The sequence below is a fragment of the Colletotrichum acutatum genome (genome assembly GCF_030867785.1).
Source record: "Colletotrichum acutatum strain CBS 112980 chromosome Unknown BDZ83scaffold_183, whole genome shotgun sequence".
NCBI lineage: Eukaryota > Fungi > Ascomycota > Sordariomycetes > Glomerellales > Glomerellaceae > Colletotrichum > Colletotrichum acutatum.
Genome location: NW_026849177.1, coordinates 1 through 24,580, shown reverse-complemented (window position 1 = coordinate 24,580; position 24,580 = coordinate 1). Strand labels below are relative to the sequence as shown.

Sequence of the window (24,580 nt, the reverse complement as noted above, 5' to 3'; positions counted from 1 at the left end):
GTAGATGCCGTCCCTGATGGGAATCGACGTAAAGAAGACGTAAGACAGAAGCCTAGTGTGAAGTTTTACTCGAGTGGTACAGGAGAAAATAAGTGAGTGATAGTGATGGCAATATTTGCCCCGGTGGGATGCGTGTTGTGGTGTGGAAGATTTTCAGGATGTGGGTGTTTTTGAGGAAGCAGAAGGAAAGAGAGAAGTGGATGGATGGCAACAGTACCTGGGGCAGGCCGTTTTAGGGCAAGAGGGAAAAACAAACAGTTCTTGCCTTAGGTAGATAGCCGGGCTGTCTGTATGACTTGGAAAGAAGTCTTACTCCGGGATGGAGTAAGTGAGCAGGCCAGTGGAAGGGGCGGGGGATAGAAGCGGGAACCAGAGGTAGCAAGAGCACATGACAAGATTCCATGAAGCAGGAACAGACTGGAGTCAGTACCTGCTACTTGTTTGTGAAATAAAAGCGCAGAAAGCGCAGGCACGGATAACCAAGCTGCAAGAATGGCCACATATAAGGTATTTGAACAGTATGTTCTTTAACTGATGAGAGCCATTTCTCGTACCTGAGAGAGGGCTGCGTGATAAAAGGCTCTCCTCATAAGAGTGCAGATTTCTTTGAAGGTTTGGGGCAATCGAAAATAACAACGCTGTGCTGATATGAACTTCTACGGGAATGAATTTTATCATCATGGGGAAGGGCGTCCCTTGCTTAAGGTTTTTGCCCTGGATATACCCATCATTCAGGAACAACCTTTCAACAACTATGGCACTACAAGAGATGGGAAAGAGAGACACTGGTCACATAAGAAGACACCGAAATTTGCAAGTTGCAATGTAGAAAAGAAAGAGCAGCAGTTGTGGCTAGACTAGGAGCATACGTTGCTAGAGTGTGTAACCTCATAACCATGCATCATATATTTATGGAGGAGCTATATCCCAAAATGGAGTTGCTAGTTCAATTTAGACGGGACTGGCGTAAAGAGTTGGCGATGCTATGTCCAATGTCTATCGTCTAAATCCAGATTTTGCAATTCAGTGACGCATGCCACGGGATCACGCCAAGTCGGAGATGTCCCAAATGGCATGATGAGCTGCCAGGAATCACTCAAGATCTCATCCGTCACAGGAAGAAGTCCCCATGCAACAATCTCAAGTTCAGACGTATATTCTCACCGTTTGAACCTACATCGATTTCTGGCCATCACGGAACGAACATCGCGTTGTCGGTAAAGGCATGTCATGCCCATGTCATTTACTCATATCATGCCGTACTCTCTAGTAATACAAAAGCGTTCGCCCATCCATCCAGTATCAATCTTTGGTATATCCATCGCTTAACAAGTTTCCTAGAAAATGTTCTTATTTCGCAGCATCCTTGGGGACACCGCTCAGGCCCTCGGTAGCCTGACGACCGACGTTGCTGAGGTCCTCGTTGGCCTTGGAGGCGGGACCTCTCAGACCGGAGGTGGCGCCGGTGCCAGTGCCAACAGTCGTCTCGGCATCACCGCCGCTGCCGACGTTGACCTTTGTGGCGTCGGCGGATTGCCAGTCGGAGGCGACGGGGGGCTGCTCGGGGAGGGGGAGGTTGGACTGGACCTCGCTGATCTTATCGGCCTTGGACTGGGTCATTTTGGCGGTAGTTGTTTGAAAGAAGATCGCTAGAAAAAATACAAGTTAGCGTGCCATGATCTGTGGGTGCTATTGGCTGGGGGCCTTAACGGTCGGGGTGCAGGGAATGTAGCTCACTGTAGTTGATTCGTCGACAGGGATTTTTTTAAGTTTGATAGAAGTCACTGGTGCTGTGACTTTGATGGTTGGCTTGTTTTGTGATTGCTTGATGTGTGATGAGGATAAGAAAACACAACTTCTTCATCGAGCATCAACAGAGACTCTTATATGCAAAGCTGGAGGAGGATGAGCTCCAAGTTGGCCAGGCCTGAGCTTTCGGAGCCTTTACGGACGCTGACGTCAATTACGTCAAGCAGGTGCAATTGCGGCTCTTTGCGCGGAATCAGTGGAGAACCATTGACGTTCATCGACGATTGTCGCGGGAAGTGGAGAACATCTAACAACACTTTTGGGCATGAATGGCGAATGGGCGATCAATGACACAAATTGGCCAGGAGCAAAAGCTCCAGATGCTTCGATGAGGCAAAAGGGCTACTCGGAATTGAGGGTCCAAGTGGTGCCTGGGTATGAACAGAGCGTTTTCCTCAATCAAATGCAAGTTTATTGAGGGGTTGTTGGTATCGGCTGAGTGGGCTTTTTTCGTCAGCTTCTGTCACCCGTCCTTGAACGCCTTACTCCCAGAGTCCCAGCAAAGCCAACCATAGAGCCGGTCTGTTCCTTTTCCCAAAGTGCAGATGCAGATGCCGTCATAGCCATGTCGACGTTTTGATCCTCCCCTGCCATCTCCCAGCCCTGTACTAACTGCCAACCTTTCCCTTTTACCACTGCCGACTATTCTAGCCCATTCTCTTGTCCGTTTCAGCTGAAGTCGCCTTGTCACCGGTGTCGGGGTTCAGGTAGTCGGAGTCCTCCGCCGCCTCATACTCTTGGATTAAGTCTGACACAACCTCGCGGGCCTCGTCGAATTCGTCCAGGTTCTCAGCAAAAGGCGCCGTCTTCTTGTAACCTTCCATGAAGGCATTACGCTTCCGCATACCGTCGTATTGTCTTAGGATTCTCTTGAAGAGCTAGGAATCCATTAGCAAAGCAGGCGCGTACCAGGGCCAAGATCGTGAAACTTACAGTTGCGATGCTTGTGTGATTTGCCAGCATCAATCCACTGACGCGGTGGGCCATTGGGATGTAGGGGCTCCGCTTTGTGAGGGCGACTTGAATGCTGGCCGGTCCCCATGGGATAAAGGTCGCTAGTCGTCGTTCCCGGATTCTCAGCAAACTCTTGTGAACGTCTGTCGGATCCACTTCGCCCTGAATGACGTTCAGAATGGAAATGTAGCAGCTCTTCTTTCCCGGTTGAGTAGAGACCATGCGGTTCTTGGGCTGCAGTAGTCTCCGCATGACGTCCAGTACTGTCGTCTTCCGTACCGTCTTAGCCTGCTCTACCTGATCGCCTGTGAATGGTGTGTATGCTGTCATCAAGAAATGGCAGCGAGGCGTGGGTATCAACGAGGCCAAAATGCTGACCAGATCGTTGTGCATGTAACCTGGGTATCTGAGAGTTGTGGTGCTTGCTGACATGACAGTCGATACCTGCGTTGCCCAAGTCAGTCTGTGAGCCTCGACCATGAGAGCATATTTCCTACCAGTTGATTTGTTTGAGCAAACGAGGGCTCCTGAACGTGTAACCTGTCGGCTGCGATGCGTGATAGTGCTCCGTTGTCTAGAACCACCACTGAGTCGGCATTTTGCGTTAACCTCCTCATGGCGAGAACACTGTTGTAAGGATGAACGACGACATCTCCCGCGTTTGTGGTATCAGGGAAGACGGAGTATGTCTGGATGATCTTTTTGGGGAACCGGTCGTTGAGCCGCTCGAGGAGAAAGGAGCCCAGACCAGAGCCGGTACCTCCCGCGATCGAGTGCAGCATCATGAAGCCCTGAGACGATCAGCAAGGGTCGCACGAATAATACAACGTTGCACGTACTTCTAGAGAGTCGCTGCCATCAGCCTCGCGGTCGATCATCTCCATAATGTCTTCGTAGACCACTTCGCCAGTCTGATAACCATCACCCCAGTTGTTCGCAGCACCAACTCCATTTTTGCCGACATAAAAGTTCTCGGGGTTGTAGATGTTCTTGTAGGGGCCACTTTGAATGCCTTGTATGACCTATAGCTCAATTAGCAAGAGTACGGTCTCTCGCACGAACTCGTCGACGTACCCTTGGCTCTAGATCGACCAGGATAGCTCGCGGAATGTATCGTGTGTCGTCGCTCTGGTAGTAAAAGACGTCTTTGCGATCGCCACCTTCAGTAGCAAAGTCCTCTAGATTTCCGTCCTGGTTGATGCCATGCTCCTGACAAAGCTGCTGCCAGAATTGGCTTCCAACTGTCTGGCATTAGCTCCATTCCGCACGACTGATGCTCTGTTTGGTGGGATAAACTGACTGCTGTTGCCGCATTGTCCGGCCTGGACCGTAATAATTTCCCTATTAAACGTAGTCAGAATGAGGTCAGGGCAGGTCAAGAGAGGCTTGCGAAACATACCTTGGCATCTTTGCAATGTGACGGCGGCTTTGGCGATGTTAGGCTCCAGAATCAGTGACCTTCCGCAAGCTGTGATGTTGGACGCGACGGTGAGAGCTTATCGATAAGAAGATGCGCGAGACGCGCTCTGAGTGCGTTACGTAAGGCAGGGACAGAGAGTGGTGGTACACTGAGGTTGCTCGCAAACGGTAGTACAGTAGGTGCCACACATCAAATTTTAAGCCACATCTTGAGAGATGGGAGACTCAAATGATGGATCCCCAATTCTCCATTCTTTCATTCACAGTGAAACAGCCCACGCGGACTGTCTAGTCAGGGTCTACACGCTCGTTCTTTGTCCCTTGGCCTTGTTCCTCCGCAATGGGTCTCGGCGGCCTCTCTCAATCCGAAGCGAATAACGGACTTTTCCTCGGATCCCACGCCCGCACCAAGGGTTGAAGTGCCTGGGTGCGGATGTCATTCGTTGATGAGGATACCTTTCCATCTAAAGCTACGCGGCCCTGTGGTCACGTATTTGCCAGCCACGCCTCTTCTCCTTGCGTTTGGCAGATAATCAAGCACCGCTATCCCGACAATAATGACATATCTTGGATGCCCACGTCTCAGATCTATCCGAACCCCTATTGAACGCCCCCACGGCCCGGACATGCCATATGCGCGCAACAGGCGTATAATCAAAGCTGTCGATCCATAATTGCGGGAATTGCGTCGTCTGTAATTGTGGTCATTTCGTGGTCGCACAGTCGATGAAAGTTTGGCTTAGGACGTAATCTGGGCAGAAACGGGCCCCTGTAGGGCTCAAGTACACTACTTACATCTAATGTAGGAGCTCAGTCCATTCCCGTCCTTTTCTGCGCCTTAGCTCCCTCTCAAGCATCTCATCTCTGGATTGATCCAAGCGGGAGACGACCACAGACAAGTCACATGGAACCGAAACGGCAGAGACGGGCAGAAAATCAATGCCTATCCCTCAATGAGGAGGTTGTTCAACCGCGGATTCGGTGTCAAATGTCAATGGAAGCTCCATCTGCTGCACCGCGCCCAAATAGCGCAGGGGGCCACTGAAGATTTGGGCGTGACATCGGACTAAGGTGGCACGCCCCGGGAGGGAGCCGCTGGGTCATTCCCCCTGTTCACCCCCCCTTATTCGCGCCCCTATTGGCGCCCATTGGCTCGGAGCCAAAGAAGCAATTAAGCCTCGCCCTCCACCAACGTTGCAACTTGCTGGGGATTTGCAGGCCGTCACAGGGATCACTGGTCCTGGTCCCTCCCTTACCTTTCACTGCACTCCATTGCCCTCCCTGTCTCCCCCAAAACTGCGACAGCCCCAAGGTTCCTGGTCTCGAGGATCTGAGGTTGTCTGCAGTGTGCCCGCCTATCCGTACGGAAGATACCTGAGTCTTAGCAGGTCCAAAGATTCAAGGTGCTCAACTGCAACGAAACCGATCTTCCATCAACCCTGCAGGACTTGCAGAAGCACACCCCCAGCCCAACCTTCTTTTTGGTTGCTGCTACATTTCATTCTTTGGAAGGTGTTGTTTCTCGCCAAACCCGTCAGCCGGATTTTGGAGCAGCTGCCGGTAATCGACCACGAGCGCCGTTGTTGTCTCGCTTTAGCTTCTCGCCCTCGAGCCTCTCACCGACGGGTGTGTCTGATTGTCTCGACCGCGATTATAAGACATCAGCCCCGACCACCCCTCGACTTGATCTTGCAAACGCAAGCCCGACCCCTTGTTGGGCTGCTGTCTCTCATTTTTACTTCGCCGAGAAAGCCATGCTTGAGGTGTTCACACCGATCCACGGCCTACACACCTCAATTTCGCGAGCCGACTTCCTTGAAGCCTCGACCTACCCTCGACTCGTCTCCTACTTCTACACCCTCCCGAATTTCCCGTCGCAATGACGGACTCGAGACGAGATGATTCGGTCTCCCCAATGACAAGAAGCCCTCGCGCGGCATCGCCTGCCATCACGAGCCAGCCAGAGTCGATTGCTCCTCCAGCTCCTCCGCCGAAAGATGGCCCTCCAGCTCCCCCCCCGAAGGATCTCCCGACGCCAAAAGACACGCATACCCCGATCGATTCCACGGTGGAAGCACGAGATTACATCAATGGGGGAGCACCTCATGACAGCGTGTCACCCGTTAACGACGGAAGGCGGCCGCAGCTCCCAACCCTCAACTCCACCGATAGCGTACGTCAGACTCCTGGCGGTCTGCCCGTGATGCCCGAATACGATACATATTCCCCTGAGCCAGCTTCACCGACCGATCGCAGAAGTGTACAATTTGCCAGAACGGATCAGGTCCTGGAAGCCCCCGCAAGCCATTCGCGGCAGCCATCATGGGACGACGGCGGAAAGTCCATTGGCTCTGCCTTCATTTCTAAACTAAAGCAGCTCACCGGCTCTGGTAGCATGCAGACCCTCAAGACCAGCAGCTCCGGTAACCTGAACGATAACGGCACGCCGCCGTCCATGGGTAGCTCGCCCACCACCGGCCAGTTCAGGTCAAGAATACCTCGGACACTAGATGAAGATGGTGGCAGCGATGCTGATGCAGACGTTGAGGAGACGGCTGATGAGGGAGCCACATCGGATGCTGTCAAGCCCAAGAAGAAGAGGAGAATGCGCCGGTCAAAAAAGCAACAGATGTCTGTCCCGAGTACCCCCAACCTGCGGCATCTACCCGGCCCAGACTCGCCCGTCGGTTACGGCCGGATGGGTCTGCGAAGGCGCTTGAGTATGCCAGACCACCCCGAGCAGCAACACGGCATGTCGGAAGGTGAAGGACGAGACCAGCTTGCGGGCCCCTCATGGATACGGTCTCGCAAGAACACCGGAGATGGCACTGAGAGCCCTGGAGGTAGAAGAATGGGCCACGTCCGTCGCATAACTGTCCTTGGTGGAGGCGGAGTATCCGATGGAGACGCGATCACGCCCAAAAGACCCTTCTTTGGCAGCGAACGAGCATCGACTTGGAAATACGTCAAGAACACCTTGAAGCTCCTTAGGCAGAAGAAAGAGGATCGTTTTGATTTCGCAAAGTCGGCAGAGCTCATGGCAGAGCTGCGAGCCGGAGCACCCGCCGTTCTCATGTTGGCCAGCATGATCCAAAGGGATGAGCATGGCAATAAGCGAATTCCTGTCCTTCTCGAACAAGTGCGCTTGCGTATTACTGATAGTCAACCCGAGTCCGACGACGACAGCGAGCGGCATTGGGTTTTCACAATGGACCTCGAGTACGGCAGCGGCCCGAGCCGAATGAAATGGGTTATCATCAGGACTCTGAAAGACATCTACAACCTCCACGTACGATACAAGCTTGCGATGAGCAACGATAAGTACTTGCATGGACGCGCCGATGTAGGAGCCCGACCCAAAATGCCCAAGTTCCCCTGGGGCGCCTTCCCCTATCTTCGCAGTGCCCGTAATAAGGATGACAGCGAGGACGAAGATGACGCAAGCATTCGGGGCGATGATCTGGGAGAGGTCACCGCCGGCGAAGGAACTGCTGCTGAGGGTACCGCAGGAGAGGGTACAGCAAGCGAATGGGAAGGCGGTCGAGCTGGCCCTGGAGTTAGGAAGAAGTCCCGCCTCGGCATGCTCGGTATGCGTAGGAAATCGACCGGATTTACTGAACCCGGAGACTCGGGCGGCGAGAACCAGATCGACCAGGTTCAGGCTCGTAAACGATACTTTGAGCGCCAAAGAAGGGTCCTTGAAAAGTATCTCCAGGACATGATTCGGTGGTTGATGTTCCGTGCGGACAGTAACCGTCTTTGCAAGTTCTTGGAGCTGTCTGCTCTAGGAGTGCGTCTGGCTGCTGAAGGTAGCTATCATGGCAAAGAGTGCTACTTGCACATCCAATCCTCCAAAGGCATGGATTTCCGTCGAGTCTTGACACCAAAGAAGGTCATTGCTCGCCATAGTCGCAAGTGGTTCCTTGTGCGCTCTAGCTACATCGTATGTGTCGAATCACCAGAGAAGATGAGCGTCTACGACGTCTACCTCGTGGACTCCAAGTTTCGCATTGTTTCCAAGAAAAGCACATTGAAACAGTTGTCCAAGGGAAAGACCAAGGCCGAGGAGAAGGAGATCGACCTGGCAGAAGAAGGCGATGCTGAGAAGCACCACACACTGACACTGCATACAGCTGAGCGAAAGGTCAAGTTGTTTTCAAGAAACCAACATATCATGAAGCAGTTCGAAGACTCAATAGCAGAGATGCTCAAGCAGACTAAGTGGTATGACACGAATCGCTTCGACAGCTTCTCTCCAGTTCGAAATGGCGTATTTGCGCAGTGGCTTGTAGACGGCAGAGATTACATGTGGAACGTATCTCGTGCGATCAGCATGGCCCGAGACGTGATTTACATTCATGATTGGTGGCTCAGTCCCGAGCTTTATATGCGTCGACCAGCCGCTATCAGCCAGAAGTGGCGTTTGGATCGACTCCTGCAGCGAAAGGCCCGAGAGGGTGTCAAAATCTTCATCATTGTCTATCGCAACGTCGAAGCTGCTATTCCGATCGACTCTGAGTACACCAAGTATTCACTCTTGAACCTCCACCCGAACATCTTCGTCCAGCGGTCTCCCAATCAGTTCAAGAAGAACCAGTTTTTCTTCGCCCACCATGAAAAGCTTTGTATCGTCGACCACGATGTCGCGTTCGTCGGTGGCATCGACTTGTGTTTTGGCCGTTGGGATTGCCCTCAGCATCCGATTACAGACGACAAGCCGACAGGTTTCGAGCACAGCGAGCAGCCAAAGGATGCCGAGCATTGCCAGCTCTTCCCCGGAAAGGACTATTCGAATCCCCGTGTTCAAGATTTCTTCAAACTCGATGAGCCGTACGAAGAGATGTACGATAGAAGCAAGGTTCCCCGAATGCCGTGGCACGACATTGCTATGCAAGTTGTTGGCCAGCCAGCCCGAGATTTGACGAGACACTTCGTCCAACGCTGGAACTACGTCAAGAGAGGCAGGAAGACGACCCGTCCTTTGCCGTTTTTGCTGCCGCCTCCTGATGTGAAAATGCATGAGCTCGACGCCCTTGGGCTGACGGGTACCTGCGAAGTTCAGATCTTGAGGTCATCCGCCAACTGGTCCCTAGGAATCGAGCACGTTGAGTGCAGTATCCAGAACGCCTACGTCAAGATGATTGAGGATTCCGACCATTTCGTTTACATTGAGAACCAGTTCTTCATCACGAGTACGGAAGCGTTCAACACAAAGATTGTCAATCGCATTGGTGATGCGCTTGTCGAACGCATCATCAGAGCTCATGAGAATGATGAGGACTGGAAGGCATGCATTGTCATCCCTCTCATGCCTGGCTTCCAAAACACTGTCGATGAACAAGAGGGTACCAGTGTTCGTCTCATTCTGCAGTGTCAATACCGCAGTATCTGCCGTGGTGAGGGATCGATCTTCGAACGTCTTCGTGCTGCCGGTATCGAACCTGAAGAGTATATTCAATTCTACAGTCTGCGGCAGTGGGGCAAGATTGGCCCCAGAAATGCTTTGGTTACCGAGCAGCTTTACATCCATGCCAAATGCATCGTGGTAGACGACCGTGTTGCGCTTATCGGTTCCGCCAACATCAACGAGCGGTCCATGCTTGGAAGTCGTGACTCCGAGCTTGCTGCTGTTGTGCGAGACACCGACATGATCTGGTCAACAATGGCAGGCAGACCTTACCAAGTTGGTCGGTTCGCGCACACGTTGCGACTCCGCCTGATGCGAGAGCATCTTGGCTTGGATGTGGACGAAATCCTGGAGGAGGAAAGGCAGGCTGAAATGGATCGCCAGGCCGAGTACGAGGCAGAGATGGATCAGATTTACGACGAGGAAGCAGAGTCACCTCCTGTCGCAGGGCCGAGCGCACCGCAGTCAGCCAGCAAACCGAGCAAGCCAGCAATGCCAGGACAGGCTGCGAGCTTTAACCATGATGCCGCAGAGGCGGAAGCGGCAGCCGAGGAAGCGTCGTCAGTGTCCTCTTCAGACAAGGGCAAGGACCGCGACGACCGTGTAACAGGCAACGAAGCACACGATCTGGAAGTCGCCGGTTTTGGTAAAGACCACTGGAAGGAAGCAGCCCAGCTCGGTCTTGATCGAGGAAGAGACTCTGTCATTATCAATGGCCGTGAGGTCCTTGTCAACAATGTGAACTCTGAAGGAAAAGGCACTTTACAATCGCCGATGCAACCTCACGAACGCAAGCCATCGGCTGATCATCACACGGAAGAGGAGGGCGGAGTCAGCAACGATGCCCTGCCGCCGATACCAGCTCTCAACAGACGGACTACAGACCAACTCGGCCTGCCTCGCACGGCTGGGCTCCCCACACTACCTGCTGTGGACGATACTGACATTGGCGGGCCCCCTGTTCACTTGGACCAGAGTGGCCAGCCGACCAATGGGCCATTGCATCCCCTGGCTGCCGACATCAGACAAGCGCACATTGATAAGGATTGCATGCGTGACCCAGTGAACTCAACCTTCTTTGACGACATCTGGAACAGGGTCGCTGAGAATAACACGAAGCTGTACCGCCGCGTCTTCAGATGCATGCCTGATTCAGAAGTACTCACATGGCCTGATTACCGAGAGGCTGTGTCCTACACGGAGAGGTTTAGACAGAGTATGGAGGGTCAAACCAAGACCGATGACGGAGACCCCAACTTGAACCGTCACCAAACACCCGTCAGCGGAGGTGGCGCCGGTATGGGCGCGCCAGGCCCCGGAGCTATTGCGAGTGCTGTGGCGGACAAGACGGAAGAGAAGCTGCACCTCAAGACCAACCACTCGAACCACCCTAGAATTGTCATCCCGGCGGATGATGATAACAACCTCAACGAGAAGAGCGAGCACCCAGGTTCCCGAGGCGGGCTCAACCTCAACACAGACGTGTCGGCATCATCAAAGCGCCCACAGGATGACCCATCGCCCATTCTTCCTGCTGGAGACGTTCCCTTCCCGGCCTTTGAACCAGGCCCTGCCGCTGACGCCACCATGTTAGAACCAGCACGAGAGAAGAGTAGGGAAAGAAGAACAACCTTCTCTCCTCTAGAGAAGCCACCTTCGAGGGATGTGAGCATTCCAGCTCAACAAGCCCAAGGGTCGGTTAGACGCCGCCGACGGGCCACTACTAAGGGCAGCCGGCGCGGCATGCCGCCCGAAGAGGTGCTTGGGCGGGCCGAAGCAGAGGAACTGCTCAGCATGATTCAGGGGCATGTCGTCAACTTCCCATATGATTGGCTCCTGACTGAAGAACAAAACGGCAACTGGGGATTCCAGGTGGACGGTGTCGCGCCGCTTCAAATCTAGTAAGTCTCCCTCTACCATCCCTGCACGCACCCAGTCCAATGCTAACATCCATTGCAGCAACTAGGTGTCATACACAATTCAGAACGGTCTCATGGACCTGCTGGATAAAACCTCTCTGTATGGCTGAACCATTACATGATACATCGATGCACAGGATGGAGTCAGGGAGGAGCATCTTGGCGTCACGGGTACTTTCACTGTATTGTTTCTATTCGTATGGCTTCGGCCCTTGTTTTTACATGTATTGTACACATTGTTAAATTACAGCCTTTATTACACCTTCTCACTTACCCAGATGGCGCCTTTGCAACCCGCCCGGATCACGCCGGTGAGCAACCAGTGCGGCTCAGCCTTCTTGGCGTCATGCTCAACAGCGTGGTCCAGGTGCTCTAGTTCTTCGTCGCGGATCCGCCGCAGTGTCTTTATAAGATCGGTGAACTCAGGGCCCACATCGTAGCCTTCAGCTTCCCACTCTGTAACCATCTCGATGAGGGTTCTGATTTGGTTGTTGTAGTGATCGCCGATTTCCGTCTCGACGGCCTCTGTGCATGCCATGGCCGCTTCGCGACCCATTACTGCGGTACTCCAGCCCAACCCAGTTGACATGAGCTGCCACAGAGGGTAAAGCGCAGTCGGTCGAACGCGATGTTTGTGAATGAGGGCGTTAAACGTATTGAGGTGGCCCTCTTCTTGGTCGTACATGTGTGCCATGAGAGGTCGAAGGTGCGGGTGTCGGTTGACGATCGGTGGGGTCTGAGCTGTGTAGATTCGGGTGGCAGCCAGTTCTCCAGCTTGATTGACTCGTAGCTGGACAAAGTTAGTATGGATTTCCTAACTGCACACAATTGCACAACTTACTGCAGAAGACAAGAAATCCCGCTGCTCTTGGGTCAGGGGCTTTCGCCGGGGCGGCGATCCTGCACCTTTTGCTTCGGCCTGAGCATTGGAAGTGCCGGATAGCTCTCTGCGCGAGACGCAAACACCCGGCGCATACGCGTTCTGCGCTCCAATCCTTGCGATGCCGCAGCAGGGCCTTAAAATTGATCTTACTGAAGCCATTGTGCGATTTTCTGTAGGTGAACAAGACCCCCAAGGTACTCGGTGCACAAACTCGGCCGAAGGCAAATGGAAGATGTCAATGACATCGAACGACTAGACCCTGTGGATGCCGAAGCCTTTGATAGCGTTGATTGGTTGGCCGATGGGCATGTCGGATGGGCACAGGCCGACGCTCCGACTGCTCCACCCCTGTGCAGACAAATGACATAGCTGAGCCAATCAGGCACGCGCTCGCAACGACAATGGCCCAAGGCTGTGAATAGGAGCCAGACTTTCGAGTTCTTACTCTAACAACCTTACCACTCAATCGCCAGCGACCATCCCCCGACCATTCACCTTTCTATACCCAATCGACAAAGCAATTCCATCTTTTTGCGACTCATAGTCATCGTGTCTATTTCTTGCATCGATAACCAATTGCGTAAACCGAGCGATCGGCCTTGAATCACTTGATTCACCCGGCATAGCTGCCTGAAAGAGCTTCCAGCCCCTAGGTCGAATACCCGACCGTAACTCACCATGGCCGATATTGATGACGAGCTTTTGGCTCTCGCCGGAGGCGGAGAGTCCTCTGACGAGGAAGAGGAGGAGGTGATGTCCGAGGTGGAGAGTAGGGCGCAATCCGCGTCACCACCGCCCAAGGCAGCTGCCAAAAAGTCTGCTGCAAAAGTGAAGAAGCGCGCTGGAGGGGGCGACTCAGAAGAAGAAGGAGAGGCGTAAGTTTCTCCCGTTTCGTAATATACCCAGGCGCATTCCGACCTTTACACCTGAGTAATTCCACCAACCTTGAGCTTCACCCTCGACCCCTTGGATCTCAACCTCTCAGCTCATCATCGCGCGCGCAACATTGGCTTTACATTGCATTACCTGTCATTCGCATTACTGACAATGCGCCTCAGCTCCTCAGCACCCGGTAGCCCCAACTCGATAGGATCCGCCGCCATGGACGAGTCCGACTCCGAGGCCGAGCCGCATAGGGCGGGCCAAGACGATGATGAGGAGGATAAGTACCCGATCGACGGCATGTTCAAAAGTCGCGCCGAAAAGGAGATGGTGATGGCCATGCGCGAAGTCGAGAGAGAATCACTGTTGGCAGAGCGACAGGCCGAGATTGAGCGCCACAGACAGAATCGCATGCTGCGACAGCTCGTCAGCAAGCAGGAGAATGAGGAGAAGAAGCAGAAGCTCAAGAAGCGCAGTGCCGACACCGCCGACCTTGACGATGAATCGCGCACGATAACACGGCCGCGTACCGACGGCAAGACGTCAGCGATAGATGAGCTGCGTCGCGCGCGTGCGGAAAAGGTCGACCGCATACGCCGTCGCGAGGAGGAGCGCAAGGGAATCAGATCGCCGCGCGACGACTACCAAGACGACAGCGACGAGGGAGGCGATTACGAGGAGAATCAACGCCGCCGGCACCGCAAGTCACGATCGCCGGAGGACGAGATTGTCGCGCGCGAGTTGCCGCCTCCAGACATTCGGGATTTCGAGCGCATTCGCGTCGGAAAGAGTCGCTTCGCGGAGCACTGCTTCCACCCCAGTTTCGAGACGACTATGATCGGATGCTACGTCCGTATCAGTATCGGTCCTGACCCCAAGACGGGCCAGGACGAGTATCGCATGGCGCGCATTCAATGTCAGTTCGCCCCTGAGGTGTTGTTGCTGACAAGATGCTGACGTTTTACAGCCATCACGGTTGGCAAGCCATACGCCATGACCGGTCCTAGTGGTGCCTTTGTGACCGACCAATATGTTCTGGCAGCTCATGGCAAGGCGGAGCGGCCGTTCCCATTCATCTTCCTGTCAGATCGGCCATTTACCGAGGTAAGTTTACACTTCAGACGCTCTGTACCGGAGGGCGCCCAACTGACTGATGTAGCGCGAATACAATCGATACGAAAAGGTCATTCAGTCTGAGGGCCTGGCATGGCCCAAGAAGAAGACCCTCATGGATAAGATTGACGACATCAACGCGCTCATCGCGTACCATCTTTCCACCACCGAGATTGATGAGCGCATCCAGCGCAAGGCCGCTCTCCGCAAGAAGTTCGACCCCAAGCTGCGCGAGCGCCTCGCCCAAGACATCGAGGTCGCTCGCGCCCAGGGGAACACCAGAAAGGCAGAGGACTTGCAGGAACAACTCGACGACCTCAAGACGAACGTATTGGCGTTCAAGACGAGCCTTAGCGAGACCTCGTCTAAGCCCAGCGCAACATCCCAGCAGGACCGGTTAGCTAACATCAACCGCCAACGCCGGCTGGAGAACGCCGAGAACGTTAGGAGAGCACAGCTCAAGGAGAAGGCTGAGGCGCGCAAGTTGGAGGCGGCGCTGGAGAGAGGCGAGGACATCAAGAACGATTTGTCGCGGCGGTTGCGGACCAAGGCAAAGTTCATCCACGATGCCAACGACACGGGCAGCAAGAAGGCGAAGGACAGTAACGCGAGCACACCTGCCAATGGCACGCCCAAGATGGGAGCCCAGGAGAAGAACTTTTTGCCCAACTTGGTCAAGCTGCAGGCTGCAAACCAGGAGAAGAAGGGCATCCCGACGATTCACAAGCCGCTCATGGATGATGACATTATCGGGTCCCTAGATCTCGATATTGACATTGACATTGACTAGAGACGTTCTGTTTTGTGGCAGAAAATGTTTGCCTGAATGCGAAGGGAAGGATTTGACCTAGCTGGGGACTGTGGTAGGTTGCTACAAAAGTTATTATAAAGGGGCACAAGAGAGTCTACGGGTACAGAGGCCCGACATCATATTGCACCTTTCCAGCGCAGTAGCTGTAGAGTAGAAAAAAAAGGCGTTTTGGCAAGGCTCTCTTGCATGAGCGAAGTAATCGACACGATAGAGCAGACAAGAATGAAACAGGCTGCGCAAGCATTCGTCGATACCATTACTTCTCAGCCGTAATCTCACCTACCTCAGTAGCCCAATTTGTTCCAATGGTCGTATCCTGGGCATGAGGCCCATTGATTCCCGTCTCTCTACCTAAGTGAACCTGGAAGAGAACGGGTACGCGGGACGCTACTGCAGACTCGCCTACCGCGGGGTCGGACTTAACGTCTCGCCCCGCGCCGCTGGTTTGGTGGCATGCTGGGTGAGCTGCGGGGTAGTGGATGCGCCGGCCCACCTCAGTATGTAATACCTATGGATTCGAACGGATAATACAGGCGGAAGACCATCCCAAGTTCCCACCCCGCCCGGGTTAAGCTTCATGGCAAGGCACACCGCAGCAGGCCCCGTCGGCGCGCATTGGGCCTCTGCACGTGGGGGGATGCTGAACCGGCACGACCGCATTCGAATTGCTCCGAGGCACCCCGCCAGCTACGTAAGGTAAGGTGAGGCAGCTAGCTGTACGTCTGGTCTCATAATCTTTCCTACCTTGGGCGTCCAATTCTCATGTTCGTCGTCGTCGTCAACACCAGCGCGCGTTCCTTTGAAATTGACCCACGATTACCGCGCGCGGCTTTTACGGGGTTAAGTCTTCGAGACCTCTAAAGCTCCCCGAGTGCGTGTGCGCTAGAGTATGCGACAACTACATTACGTCCATTAGTTGATGACTCTTCACTTCTTCTTCCCTCTCTACCACTGTGGAAGAATGTCGTCGTTTCGTCGTTGAAATCACGTAGACTGATGAACCTTTACTTCTCTCCCTCCTCCAGCGCCTACGTTTGTCCTTAACACCCCATTCGGCCACTTGCGCTCATAGACCACCATCTCGTTAGACAAGAGTGCTTCACACTAGGCCGAGCCGTTCGTTCATAGAAGACGCAGCCTCCCACATACCATTAGACCTCTAGATGCGACAACGAGGATATCCAGCAGCAGCTGCAATGACTCCCGAAACGAAACCCCTCTTAGGGGATGAGTCCTCCAGCCCGTCAGGTACAATCTATCCTCTTTCTTTTTTCCTCTGAATTACACATTTCCGCCCCAAGGTGCCAATGGCTAACAAAAGCCCCGACACCACAGCACACTTTACATCCGCTCTCCCACTCACCACCAAACCAACCCGGGGCGGCGACCGCGGCGGTGCACAGCTGCCCCAAGCAATAGCCCACCGCGGCTTCAAAGCCCAATATCCCGAAAACACCCTCCTCGCCTTCCGTGCCGCCCTCGACGAGGCGGGCGCCCACGCCCTCGAGACGGACCTGCACCTCTCGCGCGACGGCGTCGTCGTGCTCTCCCACGACGGGAACCTGAAGCGGTGTTTTGGGATCGAGGACAAGAAGATCAACGAGTGTGATTGGGAGTATTTGAAGACGCTCGAGACGGTGAGGGAGCCGAAGCAGAGGATGCCGAGGCTGGAGGATCTATTGGGGTTGTTGGCGGAGGAGGGGAGGGAGGGGGTTTGGGTTTTGCTTGATATCAAGGTATGGCTTTCCGGATGCGCTGGGCCGCTGCGTTGAGATTTGGGTGTAGGGGTTTTGCAGAGGAGGCGTACCGAGAGGGTGCGTTGCTGGGAAGACGAAGATGAAGAGCTGACTTTGATCAACTCGTATAGACCGACGACCCTCCGGCAGAACTCCTCGGCCGCGTAGCCGACGTCCTGGCCTCCACGCCGGGCCCCGTGCCGTGGAACGAGAGGATAGTATTCGGATGCTGGAACGTAAGTTGGACCCCTTTATCAGTCCTCACCACATCTTTCACAAAAGAGCAAACCCCAAAACAAGTGGCCACTAACTAACTCATGGCCCAAAGCAACCCTACATCACCCACGTTCGCACAATCCTACCCAACTACCCAATCTCCCTCATCTCCTGGTCCCCGCTCTACGCCCGCAACTTCCTCACGCCGAAACAGCCGAACCTCTCCTTCAACATGTTTCAAAAGTCCCTCGTCGGGCCCGTCGGCAAATTATTCATCAGGGATGTAAAGAAGAATCGGCGGCAGCTGTTCGTCTGGACGGTGAATGACGAGGAGTGGATGGAGTGGAGTATTCGCGCGGGAGCGGACGGTGTGATTACGGACGATCCGGAGTTGTTTAGGGAGGTTTGTAGGCGGTGGCAGGGTAAAGGGGAGGGGGTATCTACGTCTACGTCCTCCACGCCGGGACAGCAGGCGCTGGGAGAGCGAGAGGCAGACGCAGACGCAGACGAAAAGGCGAGGGCGGCTAGGCGGACGGGCCGGGTGCGCGACGGGACGTGGAAGAGGACGGCGAGGTTGTATCTCGAGGTGGCGGGGATCCAGGTCCTCGTGGCGGTGTTTACGCCCATCCTGATGCTCGTCGCGCGGTTCGGGGTTGTGGGGCCGGGGCCAAAGGCCGCCAAGGCGTTGAAGCTCTGAGATGGAGGGAGAGAGCTCGGAACGTTATTTTGTTTGCTCGGCTTTGAGAAGCATTCCAGTATGACAGAATCTCGTGGGATAGAAAAAGACTGCGAAGGAGGAGGGAAATGGCCCGAGAGCGTTACACTCATAGGGAGAGAGTAGAGCCCGGTGGGATGGTGACTATGATGAATGTTTAGAGCAAAGTAGTTTGCCCACATAGCGAGAGGCAGAGGGAGCACAAAGATGGCATTAATTACCCTACCCAATGTAGGATACGAGCCATGTGGATAGGATTACAAGGTAGCGTAGAACGCGACAAAACGCACACACATGTTCCTCTAGACTTTGAACTTCTCGCCAGCCCCGGCCAACGTTACGGTTCTGCATGGAAGCAGGATATGGTATACAGGCATTGCGCAGCTTCGGAAGATGGCATCAAGGGCAACGACAGGTTCGAGGCCCTCCTCAGACATAGTTAGAGAGAGGATAACTCCTCTCCTCAGAGTGAAAGTGAGCATTGCAGGAGACAATCCTTAGGCAGAGCCTATATATGGCCTCGACCAAGGAGAAGGAATGAAAATCTACCAGGTAATCATACGACCAGGATTTCCTTTCAGAATATCAAGAGAGAACCAATATTCATGTTCAAGAGCTTGCTAAGTTTCCCATTTCCCATTTCCATCTGTCCGTTCAGATATATAAAACCCTCAAAGTAAACCCCCTTACAAAAGACAAAGCCGTCGCTATTTGAACCCTCCTGAATCACGCCGTCGAGAAACACTCCCCTCGCTTAAAGTCCGTAATTCCCATCAAGTCCGTCCAAAAACAACCCGTCATTGTTCCCATTCCCGCTACAAGACGCGAGCAACGCGTTCCGGTACTCCAAACTGCTGACACTCAGATTCAAATCACTCGTCGCCAGGTCCTCGCCCGAGGACAAGCTCTCCTCGCTGACACTCAACACACTCTGCGGCGGTGCCGGGTTCGTTCCAAAGTCGCCGAGATTGAAGTTGGCCAGGTCCCAGCTGTCAGGGCTCCAGCTGTCCAACCCTGTCGACGATGATGCGGGCGTCTCTCCTATGTTGGAGATGGCGCCGCCCCCGCCGCCGTAGATTGCGTCGTAGACATTGTTGAGACCGCCGTCCATGGAGCCGAGAAGGGCCTCCCATTCAGAGGACGATACTCCAGACACCTTTTGTGGTTGCTGTGGCTGATGTTGTTGTTGCTGTTGTTGTTGTTGCTGTTGTTGTTGTTGTTGTTGTTGTTGTTGTTGTTGTTGTTGTTGTTGTTGTTGTTGTTGTTGTTGTTGTTGTTGTTGTTGTTGTTGTTGTTGTTGTTGTTGTTGTTGTTGTTGTTGTTGTTGTTGTTGTTGTTGCTGCTGCTGCTGCTGTGCGTAGAGACTCTGGTGCGCCGCGGCGAGGATGTGCTGGTGTAAACGGGCTGTGGTTGGCGATGGAGGTGTCGAGCCGTTTGGTGTGCTGTTCAAAGACAGATAGTCGAGGTTCTGCTTGGAGGACGTGCGGATGCGGCTTGTGATTTGCGACATGGAAAGACGCTGATCCCGCCGCGCGGGGACATCTTGCTGTTGCAGACTGTCAAAAGACGGTTTCGAACGGGACCGGTAAAGTTCTGGGCGGTTCTGAATGCTAGGCATGGTCATCCGCCGCATCTTCTCCTGTTGCTGAATCAAGTCACTCTCGCTAGCAGCGGCGCTCGGAAGACGACCCAGAGTCCGTTGAGGAGACTTTTTCTTGGTCGCTGGCGCAGGCGGCGAAGCCCTTTGCGGTGCGGGCATGGACGCAGATGCTTCGGGTGTCCCCTGTGGTAGAGTGGGCAGGTTCTGCTCGTCGAGTCGAATGAGCAGGCCGGCCACACGCTTGAGATCGAAGGAGCCGGGTGCCTTGGCCTTTGTGAGAATATGGAGAACGCTGTTGACGAGGCGCTCAACGTCCTTTAGCATCTTGCTTTCCGGCTTGAGCTCGAAGCTCTGGTACATGAGGGTCATGCCGCAGAGAACCAGAGTGTCCGTCTTATTGAGACAGAAGGAGAAGGTCATGCTGCGCTCCTCAAGCAGCTGCACAATTTGAACAACGTGCTTGCTGGACTCGCCAATGGAGATCAGAGCAGGCGCGGCCTTGCGACCGAGCGAGGAGCCAACGGCAGGGCGGTAGATGAGGATCTTGGTGTAGTAGTAAGCGAGAGCAAGCAATGGCGACCGGCTTCCGGTTACATCGGTCGAGGGCTTGTCTTGCTTAAAGGTAAGCTTGAGATGTGTCGGGAGTGACTCGTTCCATTCGTCGAGCTCAGCCTCCATGGCAGACATTGACTGCAGCGACAGCTCGTGAGAAGTGGCGGCGGGGTAGTTCTTCTCCATCACCTTGGCGAGGATTCGGCAACAGCGGAAGAGAGCGAGCGCGCTCGACAAGCGCGTATATTCACCAGGGAGCGTTGGCTGGAAGCCCTTCTCCGTGACGTACTCGTCGTCAGTGTCTGAAGGATACTCAGTGTGGATCTCATCCTCCTTAAGCAGTTTCGGCAGTCCAAGAATAGCACCAGAGAAGCTGCAGCCGTTAGTCAAAGTTCGCACTTGAACTTGAGGTAATGATACTCACCAATCCAATGTGTACAGAGTCCAGAACACCTTCTTGCGGGTCTCAATAGTGAGTGCGCCGAAGGAGAAGCGTTTCTGGCTCTGGTGGAGGCCGAGGCGGTGGGACAAGCCAACCGCAATGCCCTTGTAGTGCTGCAAGCGCTTGTAGTCGGCCCTCACAATGCAGTACAATAGAGCCAACTCAAGACATTGTAGGGTGACCATAGTGTTCTCCATGAGGACGGCTTCGACAGCTCGCTGCCACTGTTGCTCGCATGCCGCGATCTGCTCGAGATCAGGCTGGTCGCTACCCAGTGCCGCGATGCCAAAGACAAGGTACAGCTGTGCAATTTTGTGGTTGTTCTTGACCTTTTCCGGGTCTGATACGAACTCCTCATAGATGTGAAGGAATGTCGGCTTGTGCAAGACGGGGAATAAGGGAGCCCACTCTTGGAAGTAAACGTTGACGCAGCGATCTGAGAACAGACGCGGGGGCACCTTGAGCGATTGATCAGGCGATTTTGGTGTCAGGGGATGGCACCCCTGGATATGCAGAAACGCTTCCGGGTTGAAATCTGAGCACGACTTGCCACTTTCTTGCATCTTGCGCTTGAAAGCCTCTGTTCTCCATGTTAGCCAAAAATCTCGCTGGTCTATATCTACGTCGCTCGGACCGCCTCCCCGGTAGGCGGGACGAACGGGTACGAAGAAGGGCGGTACGAACCGATAAAGGCACGGCCGCTGGAAGGGCCCATAAAGTATGAATCCGAATTCTCGACGCCGAGTAACAACGGCGACGCCTGCACGCGGAAAGTATCTTCCTTGGCCGGCGCCCCTGCGTCCTTTCTACCGTCCGATGCCGAGGCCGGTGAATGCGCCGATGCCGCGATGGAAGGGCTGCGCATGGTCGTATGGCTGTGATTCCCGTGCATCCTCGACAACATGTCAATCTTTTCGTCCTTCTCGTCCAACAAGTCCTTCAACTCCCTGACTTCGGTTTCCAGCTGACGCACGCGCTCCTCGAGGGACTCTGTGTATCCGCGGGGGAATGCGCGACGGCTCAGCTTGTCGCTCGTGCGGCACTCGAAGCCCACGTTGGAGCATTGCGAGCATGTTGGCCTGATTCCGTCGCAACGAATCTTCTTGCTCCGGCATCGGTCGCAGGCCTGTGCTATGCGGCTTTGCGAGCTGGTGCCCACCTTGATCACCTTCATGGGTAATATTCCAGGCATGGTGGCGGTGTTGCCCTCTGTTTTCTACGTTTCAGTGTTCCTTTCTGGTGGTTTATCCGGCTATGGGCAATTCAAAACGGATGACTGGCGTCGACTAGGTCAGCCTCGGAGGCTTCGGCGGTGGCTTTTTCTGTTCTTTGAATTCGTCGTTGGTTGGCTCTCTCGAGTATTTTGGACGGGCGCACGATAGTTTGAGTGTTCGTATATAGATGAGTCACAGGTCCTCCTCAGGATGATGGCCGGGTAGTTTAGTAAATCGTCGTTTTCGTTGGGGGTTGTTGCAGGTGGTTGGTATCTTTAGTCACTAAGAAAGCAGGGCCGCGAGAACACCGATCTTCCCAAATGAGATGGCAAAGATGACAACAGAAACAAAAGGAGAAGAGTGGAAATTTGGTCTGTTGGATAACTCGGAAGCGGCGGGTGAGCTGTACCTATAATAGGTAGAATGAGTTGCAAGGTCGAGAAAGACGAAGAACAATAGAGATGCCGGGTCGGAGGGCGGAGTCGGGGTGTGTGTGAGGGAAAAAGGGAAAGAAGAAGTGGAAGATAGTCGTGGGGGAGAGGGAGGTGAGACTGTGGAGTCTCTTAGTAGCAAAATGGGCAAAACGACTGGGAACGCTGGCCGCTGGCCGCTGGACGCAGTACACCACACTGAAAGGATTTGCTGCTAGGAACACGGTACAAGATGAATCGTGGGGAGATGGGGACGGTAAGGTACCTGCCTGCCTTAGGTTCAGTACACTAGGCTACAAGTACAGTACCACCTACCTAGAATGAGACCCCGTGGACGCTCTGCGGGACCGGGGCGACGCCACGAATCCAAGGTAGAAACAGCCATCCGTTTCCTTATTGGAATGTACAGAATTGATGAGCTGCCTGTCGTCCCGTCGATTACGGCTGACACTGAGTGGAGTACCTTACTGCTCCTGGTTCTGGCGAGGCGCCGCTGTTGAGGGAAAGTACCTGAGGAGACGGGAGGTACTGGTGGACCCCGGGCCGGCTCTCGCACTGGATAATCTGCATCGCTGGCCAGTGCCTTGCTGTGTAGTGTAAGCGAGGGGCCCTCGAAGGGACAGAAATCTGGGGGAAGAGCTGCCCAGGGTCTGCCGGGTGGCCCTCGCGCCGGCGCTGGTGTTGGGAAAAAGTTGGGGTGAGGTGGGAAACGATACAAATGCACGCTAAGGTAAGGTAGATTGAGGGGGAGCCAATCACCAGCTGGTAATTGTATACCACCCAGCTCGCTAGACCGCAGAGTGAAGTACGAGTACTTCATTTCTCAGGTCTTCCAAAGTACATTTCCTGATATGGCCGCTTGGTGAGGTGGTAGGTGCCACCCAAGGTAGCCAGCCAGCAATGACAAGATCTAAGGTAACCTCTAGAAACAGGCGCCAGCCCGAATGGAAGCCAGAAGCCGAACAGAAGCACACCACCATGCTTTTGTCCGCCACGATAAACGTGTCCATCAACGCCATGCGACGACATGATATGTGCCGATGTGCTGTTATGCCCGCAGCCTGACAGCGTCGCCAAAGCACAATACCCCGCGCAAGCACGCGCTGGCGTGCCCTGCCATCGTACCGTATCTCTGGGAAACAGCATCGCTCTCTTCATCTCCTCGCCATTCAGCCCTTCAAAAGCAGCTAAGCAGACGCAGATATGGCACCACCCGAGTCCTTAGAAGCAGCTGACCACTTCGCCAACTTCAGTCCTCCATTCTTCAGACCATCCGGTCTCTCCAGAGACCTCAAAAGTCAATAGGCGCCTACGACAACCTGACGGAAAGGAAAGCTCTAGACCATTTTGGACGCGGGGCGGATCCGCCCCCAGAGTTTCCGCTCCGTTGTCAGCCCAGTGTCATGCGCAAGCGTCTCCTCGCGAGTCGTCCATTCCATACCTACTTCATGCCGCGTCGCTCCAACCAACCCAGCCAACCACTCCTTTCCGCCACCACCCATCTCGCATCTTCCCCAGGTTTTACCTTTCTATCGCCTCGCCGTCCAGGGCAAGATTCGGGAACAAAGAAACAACCGATACCTAGACCAGCTTGCGACTTTGATGTTCGGCAAAAGTAGGAACAGCCCACTGGATTCTGGGGAAAAGGAAAGAGGCACCTGGGTTTCGAACTGGGGCGCAGGGAGAAATCCGGGGCAAGGCCCCTGGTGCCGTTACACTGGTTCCGGGGCCCCCCATTCTCGCCATATATCCATATCGGATTGGATCACCCCCCAGTCGACGATCGGTTTCTCGTTACTGGTGGCCCGAATGATTCGCCGCCTGGGACGAAAGCTGCTTGGCCCACGCCTGCCACGCAAACTGGACTAATTCTTCACCTCTCCAGCGCTCTTCAAGGCCTATCGAGTCTGAGCGTGCGCGGCAGTGATAGTCGTCAATATTGGCCCCGACCTTGCGGTGAGCAGCCAATAAACACAGGCGAGCCACGACTAAACTACCGGATCTTTTTGCGATCGACGAGATTTTCGCTATCTGACCTGTTGGCACCTATTGGCATATCGTCATTGAGAGATGACGCCTAGGTAGTTTCCAACGTCACGGCCTCTCATACTGACCAAAGTCGTTTTCTGATCAAACCGGCCCGCAAGCCAATATGTGTACATATCGCAGCGCACAAAGTGACACTGCCCTTCGAAATCTGGCTCGACCAGGCAGGCTCCAAACAGATTCCGAGATGACTGAATGCTCCAATGTCACTTTGAAGTCTGAACGCGCCCGAGTCCCCGACGTCTTGACTCGAGTGACGCTTCTGTGATGCAATGAAAAGACCCGCTGATATTGAAACTGGCGCCAGCTAGTCGGTAAACGTGAGTCCGCCAAAAACGGATCCCCCCATCCAAAAGTGTCACACCGTCGACGCCGTTGGCGTTGGGGATGGAAGGAAACCACGCTATCTTTGCGGAACCGCAATTGCAAAA

At 54.2% G+C, this 24,580-nt stretch overlaps 7 protein-coding genes across 7 annotated transcripts; 3 read left to right on the top strand and 4 right to left on the bottom strand.

Moving 5' to 3' along the window:
• Positions 1–898: 898 nt before the first annotated feature.
• Positions 899–1,860, bottom strand: BDZ83DRAFT_641406 (uncharacterized protein). The gene is made up of 2 exons (XM_060509555.1): positions 1,738–1,860; positions 899–1,649 (listed from the first exon to the last, which is right to left on the bottom strand). The coding sequence occupies exon 2, from the start codon at positions 1,618–1,620 to the stop codon at positions 1,351–1,353; it is 270 nt and encodes an 89-aa protein (XP_060358544.1). The 5' UTR covers positions 1,621–1,649; positions 1,738–1,860; the 3' UTR covers positions 899–1,350.
• A 234-nt stretch (positions 1,861–2,094) lies between these two features.
• On the bottom strand, positions 2,095–4,324 carry BDZ83DRAFT_144260 (tubulin/FtsZ family protein). Its single transcript, XM_060501294.1, has 7 exons — positions 4,163–4,324; positions 4,064–4,104; positions 3,838–4,004; positions 3,603–3,785; positions 3,261–3,554; positions 2,743–3,207; positions 2,095–2,687 (listed from the first exon to the last, which is right to left on the bottom strand). The coding sequence occupies exons 1-7, from the start codon at positions 4,168–4,170 to the stop codon at positions 2,457–2,459; spliced, it is 1,389 nt and encodes a 462-aa protein (XP_060358543.1). The 5' UTR covers positions 4,171–4,324; the 3' UTR covers positions 2,095–2,456.
• A 1,487-nt stretch (positions 4,325–5,811) lies between these two features.
• Positions 5,812–11,660, top strand: BDZ83DRAFT_144240 (uncharacterized protein). Its single transcript, XM_060501293.1, has 2 exons — positions 5,812–11,490; positions 11,549–11,660. The coding sequence occupies exons 1-2, from the start codon at positions 6,062–6,064 to the stop codon at positions 11,553–11,555; spliced, it is 5,436 nt and encodes a 1,811-aa protein (XP_060358542.1). The 5' UTR covers positions 5,812–6,061; the 3' UTR covers positions 11,556–11,660.
• Positions 11,661–11,683: 23 nt separating this feature from the next.
• BDZ83DRAFT_641400 (ubiquinone biosynthesis protein COQ7) lies at positions 11,684–12,631 on the bottom strand. Its single transcript, XM_060509554.1, has 2 exons — positions 12,350–12,631; positions 11,684–12,298 (listed from the first exon to the last, which is right to left on the bottom strand). The coding sequence occupies exons 1-2, from the start codon at positions 12,548–12,550 to the stop codon at positions 11,765–11,767; spliced, it is 735 nt and encodes a 244-aa protein (XP_060358541.1). The 5' UTR covers positions 12,551–12,631; the 3' UTR covers positions 11,684–11,764.
• A 723-nt stretch (positions 12,632–13,354) lies between these two features.
• Positions 13,355–15,479, top strand: BDZ83DRAFT_144233 (plus-3 domain-containing protein). Its single transcript, XM_060501292.1, has 3 exons — positions 13,355–14,189; positions 14,241–14,377; positions 14,433–15,479. The coding sequence occupies exons 1-3, from the start codon at positions 13,439–13,441 to the stop codon at positions 15,174–15,176; spliced, it is 1,632 nt and encodes a 543-aa protein (XP_060358540.1). The 5' UTR covers positions 13,355–13,438; the 3' UTR covers positions 15,177–15,479.
• A 1,025-nt stretch (positions 15,480–16,504) lies between these two features.
• BDZ83DRAFT_592006 (PLC-like phosphodiesterase) lies at positions 16,505–17,846 on the top strand (the record flags this gene model as incomplete). Its single annotated transcript, XM_060506497.1, has 3 exons — positions 16,505–16,933; positions 17,065–17,169; positions 17,262–17,846. The coding sequence occupies 3 exons, from the start codon at positions 16,505–16,507 to the stop codon at positions 17,844–17,846; spliced, it is 1,119 nt and encodes a 372-aa protein (XP_060358539.1).
• A 772-nt stretch (positions 17,847–18,618) lies between these two features.
• BDZ83DRAFT_657302 (fungal-specific transcription factor domain-containing protein) lies at positions 18,619–21,650 on the bottom strand (the record flags this gene model as incomplete). Its single annotated transcript, XM_060510953.1, has 3 exons — positions 18,619–20,389; positions 20,441–21,038; positions 21,143–21,650. The coding sequence occupies 3 exons, from the start codon at positions 21,648–21,650 to the stop codon at positions 18,619–18,621; spliced, it is 2,877 nt and encodes a 958-aa protein (XP_060358538.1).
• Between the last annotated feature and the right edge of the window lie 2,930 nt (positions 21,651–24,580).